We start from the raw sequence: 10402 nt of genomic DNA on the forward strand, positions 1-10402 counted from the left end.
TTAGTTGCCATCTGAGTTTAGCTTTGGCCTCAAACATAAAAATAGCTTTTAAAGGTTCCACCAACTACTCCCATTTTAAAAGGAAGTAAAAAAATTTAAATCATTTTCTTATTTGTTTGTTAGGTTTGGAGGGGGGCATGAGGTTGGTCTAGTAGAAAATGTCGTAAACAATGTTTTCTTCTGTTCACTGGGCACAATACCTTGCAGACATGTCCATTTTGGAAAGAACTCTCATTTTGGAAGAACAGTTAAGAGAACTGTATTTGACTTTTGAGGTCAATGTGATTTAAAATCTCATTGTGTGGGAGGGGATGGGTGGGCATTGTCCTATGGAGGAGAAGGGGGATTAGTTTATTCAAATTACTTGAGTTTAGTCGCCCAGTTACTCTTTGGGGAAAAATTGTTCTCTGCAGGGGAGAGAGGGAGCTCTAGGATTAGAAGACAGACTGGGTCGATTAAGGGGTCTTTTCCAACTCCACAACCAACAAACTTAAATATGGGAGGAATGGAAGTCCCAGACCCTCAAAAGGCTTTGCGAAATAAGATCAGAAACCACATCTTTATGGCAGGAAAGAAACCCTACCAAACACACTGAATATTTCATTTCTGTGGGGAAATCTGGTGATCCATCTTTCTTGCGCATATGTAACCGATTCAGCCTAAAGGTGCATTTAAATAATAATAATTAGCTTGAAGGAGCCTAAAGGGGATATTTACATCTTTGTAGGAGGGCTGCTCCTCCAGTGATGGATGGTGGACTGGGCTGCTGGGGCTGCTGCCTCCACTGCTGCTACTGCTGCCGTTCCCTCCTTTCTGAGTAGCAAGGGGAGGAGGAAGAGGAGGAGGAGGAGGAAGTAGGTCTGGATTGCCGTGGTCTCCTAGTTTCTCCTCCTCCTGCTGTAGCCTGGAGGTGTTAAGGACTAGGGGGAAGGAGCCAGCTGGCCGGTCTCGGCTGCCTCCCTTCTCTGATAGCCCTCGGCCTTGGAGGTAACGGCTGCCTCCGACTAAAGGGTCCCCAAGCATCACCCCTCCTCCCTCTTCCTCCTCGTCGTCCTCCTCGGGGTCCCGGCCTTCCTCTTCTTCGTCTTCCTCCTCCCCTTCGGGGGGCTTGTGGCCCTCCACATCCACCTCCTGCTCCTCTTCTTCATCATCCTCGTCCTCGCTGCTGTCCTCACTGGGGTAGCTGCAGCTGGTGTCCCCGGGGGATAGGAGACGGTGGTGGGGCTGAGGTGGGGGCGGTGGGGGAGGTGGAGGAGGGGGTGGTGGGGGCGGAGGTGGAGGCGGCGGGGCCGGATGGTGGCGCTCCGGTCCCGGCTCTTCGGGCTGCTGCAAGAGCAGCAACGGTGAGGGCGGCTGCGGGTGGTGATGGTGGTGGTGGTGGTGGTGGTGGTGATGCGGGTGGTGGTGATGGTGGTGGTGATGGTGAGGCGGGTGAGGATGATGCTGCCCGCCCGCGCCAGCCGAGGCCCCATGAAGCTTGGCCAAGCTCTCGGAGTCGTCCTTGCCCCCAACTGGTCGGAAGGCGCTGGAGTGGTGGTACCCGCCGCTGCTGCCGCTGCCCGCTCCTCCTCCAGCCTTACGTCCTCCTGGGCCTTCAAGAAGATGGGGATGGTGAGGCGCTGGCACTCGGCTGCCCCCAGTTCCTCCGCCCCCGCCTGCTCCTCCGGCTCCTTCAGCCGGAGGCGTGGAGCCGGCGCTGCAGTCTCCACTGCCCGAGGGCGACTCGAAGAGAGCGTCGCGCGTGCCGGCTCCCCCCGACGGCTGAGGCGGCTGCCCGGAGCTTGCGCCGTTAGCAGCCGTGGGTGGCTGTGGCTGCCCTGGAGCTGGAGGGGCTTCTGCGCTCGAGCCTCCGTTGCTACCACCTCCTCCTCCCGTTCCTCCTCCCCCTCCTCCCCCTCCGCCACCGCCTGGTTCGGCCAAGTCCAGGAAGGCTTGGCGCAGCAAGGCCGGACTGTCACCCAGGGCGCAGCTGAGAGCGGTCGGGGGCTGGGGAGGGGGCTGTAAATAGGTGGGCACAGGGAGCCCGCCTGGGGTCCGAGGTGGCCAGAACATGCAGAAGGGCGGGTAGAAGGCATCTTTGCGACCCGCGGGCCAGAAAAGCCCCGATAGCCCTGCTTTCTGGGCCCCAGCGGCACCTCCGCCTGCCCCTCCTCCGCCTCCACCCAGGGCCTCAGCCCCGGCGGCCCCGTCTTCCTTCTTGTGACACAGGCCGAAGGCGGCAGCGGCGGGGAAGGTGTACGGGTGTGGGAAGAGGCCCCCGCAGCCAGGAAACTTTTGCAGGACTCCCCCGAAGGAGCCTTTACTGGGCACGGGAATGACAGGATAGCTGCGGGGGCCTTTGCTGCCTCCCCCGGGTCCCCCGGCTCCACCAGCCCCAACGCCCCCTACTCCACCGCCACCCGCTCCGCCTCCTCCTCCTCCGGCCACGCCGACCCCAGCACTGCCTGCAGCGGCAGCGGCCGACAGGCTAGCGGCAGCGGCCGAGAGGCTGGCCGCGGCCACCACTGCAGCCTCCTGCAGGGAGTCCTCATCGTCGTCGAAGCGGGGCCGCTTGTGGTGCGAGTGCGGGCCTCCAGCCAGCTCTGCCAGGGGAGGCGGCGGCGGCGGCGGGGGCGGTGCCCCGAGCAGGTGTGGCCCCAGCAGCCCTCCGCCCCCAGCCACAGCCGCCGCCGCCGCTGCCGCGGCTGCCGCAGCCTTGACCGAGCTGAGAGGGTGGCAGGCGGGGTGTGATCCCGGCTGGGGCAGGGCCCTCTTGCGGCTGCCTCCATTGAACATGGCCTTGACATCCTCCCAGGCGAAGACCAGCTCGTCCTGAGGACTCTTATCTGTGAGCTTGAGGTGGCGTCTCCAGGAGTTGAAGTTGGCTGCGTCGGGCTGCGTGTACTTGGCTTCTGGCGTTCGATGCGAGTGGAAGATGAACTTGTTGGGCGAGAAGTACATGTTGCAATAACTGCACTTGATGCACTTGGCCCGAGAGCTGTTGTAACGCGCCGGGATGAAGCTGCCCCGGCAGCCCCAGGCGCACTCATGGGATACGTCGAAGGCAAAGTTATCTGGCAGCTTAGGCGGCCGATTTTCCCCCAGGAAAGACTTGCAGAGGCGCTCTGCTTCCCTTTTGGTGATCATACCGCATCGGCGAGAGGAGATGGGCATGGCTCCTGCCCGGCGCAGAATTTCCAATTGCACCGGAGTGCATTGCACACAAGTGATGCCCAGGGCTACCCGCCGGTTATGGATCTCGTTATAGCTGAAGTTCTTCAGTAGAGTGTTGGAGATCTGGGCCAAGCAAAGCCTCTCCTGCCCGTCAATCACCAATGACACTATGGGGATCCCGTAGAGAATTACTTGGCCCACCTGGTTGGGCTTCATGCTGGCGTGGCCTGGCCGAGGCTGGCTCAGGGGATCAGGCTGGTAGGCACTGGATGGAGAAGCCAGCAGGATGTCATTGGGTCCTGGAAGTGGACTTGTGGCCATCTCTTCAACCATAGGCCCTCGAATGGACTCCCCTTGGTCTTGCTTGTAGACTGGAAAATAAAGGAGAAGATAACATTGATCTTAGGGCATTTTAGTTTAAAACGAGTTGTCAGTTGAGAAAATTGTGATCACTTCCTGTCGGCAAGAGCTGGGATAGGATAATACTTTACAATACTAGCATTCTTCAAGAACACATTTATTTCTCCTCTCTCTCATTAAAAAAAGAAAGCATTATAAAGCAAGGGTTATTTTTCTCTATGTGTTTTTCTTCCCTTTTTCTAAAAACTCAATTGAAACAGCTAGGAGGAAAATGCAAGACACCAAAAGGTTTCCAAAAAATCAAAAAATGCCCTGAAGAGTCCTTTCCCCCTGAGTTTTAAGACCCCTCAAAATAAACTGACCGTGCCAACCCGGACTTGCAAATAATAAATACAGCTGATAGCAACTTTAGTATAAAAAACGTGGGAAATTGGCACCTGCCCATAGAAAATTTAGAGAAACTACTACTAATTTCATGCAAATGGATGAATTTTGGTGGAAAAAAACAGCCCAACATCCTTTTTAAGTGGTGACTGTAGTTCATGTGATTAGCTCGGAGAAATTCATAATCTAGGAAAACAATTCAATAAAGTTTGAAGGACAGCAATTAAAACAACTTGTTTAACCTCTGGAAAAACTGAATGAACTATGTTTGACTAAAACCAATTCATTTAACATTAATTTTGCTTTCATATTCTCCTCCCCTCCCCCAATTCAGTTACCAACCACTATTTGCTCATCAGGGCAATTCTGGTTTCTTTTTTTCCTAAAGGCCAAGTAGGTTTAAATGAAGTAAATCGATTTCAAGATAGGTGATCATCTAAAAATGTTTGCCTCCAACTTCCACAGCATTATCAAGCAAAATAAAGGCATATGTGTTAACTCTTGATATTTTTCAACAGCTGAGGGACTAAGCTCAGGTTCAAGCGGGGTATGTATATTTTTCATCCTGAATGACTGTACAAAGCTAAAGGGCAAACACTGATTTAATAACAGACCGTCTTCTGCAAACACTCTTGGGGTCACTATAAACCTATAAAGAAAGTGAATCTTGGCGTACCTGGGGTACTTGGAATCCACGAGAAAATTCCAAGTGCCATCTCAGGTTAGCTGAATACCAAAAGATGTAGGAATGAATATATTTTAAAAAGCAAGGGAAAGAAACCTTTGTGATTGGGATGAGGGTTTCTTTGTTGAGTTTCATTCCAGAAAAATAAAGACAATGAACAACAAAACGTTGTTCTTAAAGCAAAACGCTGTTCCCACCGTTACTTGTTTTCGGCAATACCCAATGTGCGGGGCTTGACGCGACCACTGGTTTGATAAAGGAGCCACCGCGTTTGTTCCCTCTATTTAGAAATTTCACGGCTCTCTTCCCCGTTCCCTTCCCGCAGTGGTATTCAGACCCTTCCCTTGGCTTTCCTGTGATCTTGACTCTTTTGCCACATTGCCTACTTCATTCTCAGCTTTCATTATGCCCCGTGGCCTTCAGGATAGTGGAACAGACCTAGACATGTTCAAACGAGACAGGAACATAGCTTGTCACTTCGCATGGATCAGAGACAATATTTCCAGTGGACAGGTAGTTAAATGGCAATTCAAGACACCGCTATGCCTGGGCCCCGGCAGAACCAGCTCAACTTTTGCCAAATAGCCCTTCAATGAGCAGCTGGTTGTCAAATAAGATTCTTATTATCTTAATAAGATCCTGGGATAACGTGAAACTACTATTTCCAACAATATGAACGTCAAGTACATCTCCGGGAAGTGACACTACACACGTTTGACTGTAGCTGAATGATATGAAGGCACGAGAAACGTTAACATCAATAGACAGGGGAAAAAAGAGTCAATGCCTCACACATCTCTTTCGACTTCTACCCCAAACTCAAGAACTACTGAGGAAGTAGAGAAGCAAAGAAGAGACAGGTTAAAATGGGGGCTGGGGGTGGGGAGGGAAGCTCCTGGGGGAAAAAAGTTAGTTGGAACTACGAATGGTCGGCACCTAACTTCCCCATTCCTTGAATAATACAAGCTCCAACTCTTCCTCGGTGCTCCTAGTGAACTAGAAAAGCCCCAAGCTCCCTTCTCCAGTCTCCTCAAGGAAGCCTAACTCCTGGTGACCTGAAATAATTAACCTAGACCTGTCTGTCCCGCAAGCGCAGTGACCGCGGTGAAATAATTACCTCCTAAATACTAGTTTTCTTTACGCGTGTGTCCTCCTGACCATCTTCCAGGAGGACTCAGAGGGGAAGCATCAAAGCATGTCCTCAAATCAGGCAGGCTGGAGTCTTGCAGGGTTTCCAGTCATATCCAGGCACTCCTCTGCGTTAATGGTACTATAACCCTAGCAGGGTGGAGAATGGCGGTTGTAAATTGTGAGCCAGATCAGTCCCTTTTACCAGATAATCTATGGGTGCGCGCGGAGCTGAAGCAGAGCCCCAGGTTGAGCGTTGCCTGAAAGCGCCTTTCTCTTGTCTCTGAACTCGTGTCGGACCGAGGGGACGCCACCCAGCGGGCAGGGTGACGTCACCGGCTCCCTGACACTCCACATTAAAGGGCTGGCATGTTACAGGGAGAGAAAGAGAGCGCGAGAGTCTGGGTGGATGGAGAACGCAGGGGCGAGGGGTGGGGGAGAGGAGAGGGAGGTGTCCTTTCTCAGCAAGCACGAAAGCAAACACCTAACCAACCCCCAGTAACAGCTACCTCACCCCAAAAGGAAAAAGCCTGAATGGTGCTCAAGCTGAGGAGCTGAATTGGGGATGGGAAACTTAACTGTTCTCTTGCATCTAGGCGAGCTAGGTCTAGGAGGCCCCCAACCTGGTGGATCGAAGCTTCTAGTTTAGTTGTAACTAGCTCTGCCATCCTCTTTCCCCCAAGTTCCATCCCCTCCTCCCCGCCACACTCACCGGAGTCATGAATGAATCTTTTAGTGCTTCACCGAAGCCTGTAGCTTAACTCTGTTCCTTTGCAAATGACAAAGCATGCCTGCCTAGAAACGCAAACTGTACTGAGCTTGGTCTGCCTTACTGGAAACAGTGAAAAAGGAAGAAAAAGGCTGTGGGTTCCTTAATACTTTGAACATCCTGAATTTTGGGAGAAAAAGCCCGACATTCCCTACCTGTTATAATACGTAGCGTATTTAAAACAAGACTATTAAAGGACAATCTCCCACACTTTCAAAACAGTTTCCTTTACTAAGGTGTGAAGTCCAGTGCGGACACGTATGCTTGTACATATCACCACGTCTAGATTGGAAATAACCACTGATTCTGTTGCCATTTTCAAAATGACCTCAAACCCCCAGTCATCTACACGCAACAGCGGAACGTGACAGCAGGAGGGAGGCAAATACGGCAACTGAAAGAAGCACTTCCCCAAACCAAGATATATCGCTTGCGCAAATGGCCAGTTCTCCTTGGGAAAAAAAAAATTCACAGGAATCACGTACAAATATTCCTTGGAGAAAAATTTTTAAAAAGCAGGGTTAGAGAGAATTTTAAACAACGTGCTTCATGTAGCAAACTAAGTAACACTCCGGGATATTAGTCAGTTGTCAATATATTGCTTCTTAATTGACCAGCTGTTCGGAGTAAATATTACATACTGGTTACTTTATCAGGAAAGGAACAAGATACATGTTCGGGGGACATTGGCCAGTGGATATTTCACTGCAGAGAAAACCACTGTTTTTTTTCACCTGATATGTTACAAAAACTTGAAAATGCCATCTGGTGGGAGAGGGGGGTGGGTTGCATATTAAAACTAATAGCCACATTACGATGTAAACCAAAGACAAAGTAGACCAAACCATAAGAGAACTTATAAATCAACCTGCACCGGACTAATTTGTCCTATCGACAGTAAAACCAATCGGTAAATACCGAGATAAACGTGTGAAACCTCACACTTCTTAGAAGGTCAATAAAACCAAAGGGAATTCTTGGTTCGAAGCAGAAATGGATTGTAACATCTTGTTGCCTCTGTAGGAGTTAGAGGCATTTAAAATAAGAAGTCCAGAGGAGGCTTGGTTTCGAAGCAGGCAACTGCCGTTATTTGTTTGTATGAGGAAAGTTTCAGAAGGCGAAAAGCATTTTCTCACATTTGAGTTCTTAAAGTCCTCATCGCAGCAAATTAAGGTCGCCCCAAGAAGGTTCAGAGTTTAAAATCAACCCCCCAATAAATAAAAATGAAAACCCCAACCCCCAAATCTAAAAGGCATAATAACTCACGCTTCATTCCTGTATATCCCATTTGCCAAAAAAGTGCCATTGTCATTCACACACAGCCCTTCCTTCTCCGTGATCCAGGTTACTGGCTCCTCAGAAGGTTTCTAGAACACGTCCTGATACTTCCTTGCCTCTTTTCCCCACCCCCCTCTTCTCTGGTCTGTGACTTTCCAAGAAGGGAGGCCCCTAGCTCATCTAATGTTCTTATCTCCTAGACACTGGCGATCTGCTGCTGATAGGAAGAAAGCTTAAGCCTGACGAAAAGGATGTCTGGGAACAGGGCGGATTGCACAACCGAAATGGGGAGAAATGAAAAGCACTTTCACTTCTGTTCCATACCACAGGGAAATACCCCAGCACTGCAGGTGTCCTGAGAGTCGCAGTGGCTTTGACCTGCCACACAGTTGCGAATCCTTCTGGTAGCAGCAAGTTCGGAGCTTCCTTCCTAGAATCCTTTCTGATTATAACTTGTCATTTAACGAAAGAAAACAATCCCCTCCCTTTTAAAACAACAACAACAACAACAACTACAAGATGTGAACTAAAAATGTTTCCCTGCAATTCCTCACAACTCGGTTATCAAGACTTAGGCATTCATTCATCACAGATACTGAGTTAGTTGCAATCCCCTCAAGTTACAGGAGGCTGTTAAGCACACAAAGAAGTGGAGAGGAAGGATTTTCCTATTTAAAAAAAAGTATGTTGACATTTTATGGAAAATAAGAGCGAACCTTTTAAAACAGGAGTAAAATCCTTTTCTACAAATAATGGGGGTGGGGGAGGGAAGAGGGATGAAGTAGAGCTCAAACTTTAATGAAAGTGTCTGTGGTGTTTAATTGGTTTAACCTAGATGAAGTAAACTGAGATTCTTTATCAGACTTCAGTCTGTTATTAAGATTATTCTGTCTTTCTTTACCGCCCCTCCCATCCTTCATTTCAGTATAGGATACAGGACTGCAGAATATGAATGTACTTGTAGAAGTTGAATATGCAATCAACTTAGAAGCAGTGATGTGTCTTTTTCTCTTCCGTCCCAACAACCAGCCAAATAGCCAATAATCAGTGCTCTTGATATTGTCCTCCGATCCCAGCTAGGGACGAGCATTTTGCAGGTGTTCTGTCTCTCGGTCGCCTCTGAACTCGCCTGACTTAAGAGACCTGTGCTGTCTGGGAAGCGGCAGGTCGGTGACATTTTAATCAATGCTTTCCTATCCTAGCTGACGTGCATTTTACACTTCGGGACTCTCCTCCGCCAGCTAATTGATTCAAATTGTTTTATTGGTTAAACTGGTGTCACCCGTTTGCATGATCTATCACCGCTCCGCGGAAAACATTTCCTCCCTTATCTCCGTTCCGAGAGGCTGCGGTTTACCCAGGCCAGGGCCAGGTAAGGGAGCCCAAGAACCGGACCCAAAGGAAAACCACAAACCAAATTACAACTCCCTTTCCCCCGCCCCTCTCTGAACCCCGAAGGGTGACAAACTCAGCACAGATACTACTGGGCTCCTTGGAAACCGGGGCTAGCTGCCTGGGTCCAATGTTTTTAGTTGCCTCCTCAAAGATGAAACTAACACAGACTCAGATCTCTCTGGCCTCTGAACACTGACCAGGCGCATCTTCTCGGGCTGTCGGCTGGGGACTATAACCTACTAAGCTTCCTGAAACCCTAGAGTCCAAAGGCTGCAGGGAGCTATCCGTGGTCCTGATGCAGTTCCCAGCCCTCGAGGCGTAGCCGACCCTGACAGCCGTCAAAGCTCAACAGAAGGTATGGGGCCTGCAGCCCGCCCAGCAGGAGACCTCGCAAAGGCTCTCGGTTCAGAGCCCTTGTTTGCTTCTCAGGCTTCAGAAGCAGGGAAGGGGACGATCCAAAACCGTGGGTCCTTCCTTCTACACTGCTTGTCGGGTCATTAATGCCTGAGGAATGCATCCCCTTCTTCCCACTGCTTTTGCATCGACAAGCGGGAAAGAGAAATGCTCCAACACAAGTTAATATCATAGATTGTGGTCAGCAGAGATATCCTCGAATATCCGGATGCTTCCTCAATTCCATAAGCATGAGCATTGGGACTTTAATCCCAGTTAAGGTCCAGGTTTAAAATTTTCTTCAAATAAATAAATAAAAATAAATAGATAAATCTACATTCAATTCCTTTTACCCAAACGACTTTGTGTGGGTGGCACTGAGCAGGCGGAATGGTGCTTACACAGAAATATTATTTGTCATGTTAACCCTGTCACCTGTATTTCGATATTGGGACAGAAGGTAATATATTAAAGTATATCTCTTGTAAACTCCACCTAAGTAAAGGGAAATTCAGTTTCTGAGACCTAGGAGACTAGTCCAAAAATGACTGTGAGAGAAATAGCTTTCTCTGAAAATGGAGAGAGAATGTTCAAAGAGAGGTGGGGTAGGATGATTGAATCTTACCAGGGCCTCACAGTAAGCAAATAAGTAGATGAATCCATCTTCCTTTTGAGAAATATAAAATTTCTTAGAAAGGGTAAAAACTTCCGACTACTTAATCAGAAGATTCCCTCCTCTTTCCCTAAAACTTTGTTCCTGCTGCAAAAAAAGTCCCTTTTAGATTGTAAAGGCTCTGGGTGAAGGTCCTGATGAATATCTGTACAGTATCTTTTCTTTGCTCTTACCAATTCATAGT

General features: G+C 49.3%; 1 protein-coding gene across 1 annotated transcript in view; it reads right to left on the minus strand.

Annotated features, from left to right (window-relative positions):
* The window catches only part of SKOR2 (SKI family transcriptional corepressor 2), a 63243-nt gene extending 55323 nt beyond the window's left edge, over positions 1-7920 (minus strand). The window contains exons 1-2 of the mRNA XM_036742040.1: positions 7746-7920; positions 718-3524 (exon numbers count right to left, since the gene is read on the minus strand). Of these exons, the coding sequence (XP_036597935.1) occupies positions 718-3524; positions 7746-7791 (2853 nt within the window). The 5' untranslated portion in view covers positions 7792-7920. The remainder of the gene's footprint in view (positions 1-717; positions 3525-7745) is intronic.
* Positions 7921-10402: the final 2482 nt, after the last annotated feature.

The sequence above is a fragment of the Trichosurus vulpecula genome, chromosome 1, assembly GCF_011100635.1.
Source record: "Trichosurus vulpecula isolate mTriVul1 chromosome 1, mTriVul1.pri, whole genome shotgun sequence".
Lineage (NCBI taxonomy): Eukaryota > Metazoa > Chordata > Mammalia > Diprotodontia > Phalangeridae > Trichosurus > Trichosurus vulpecula.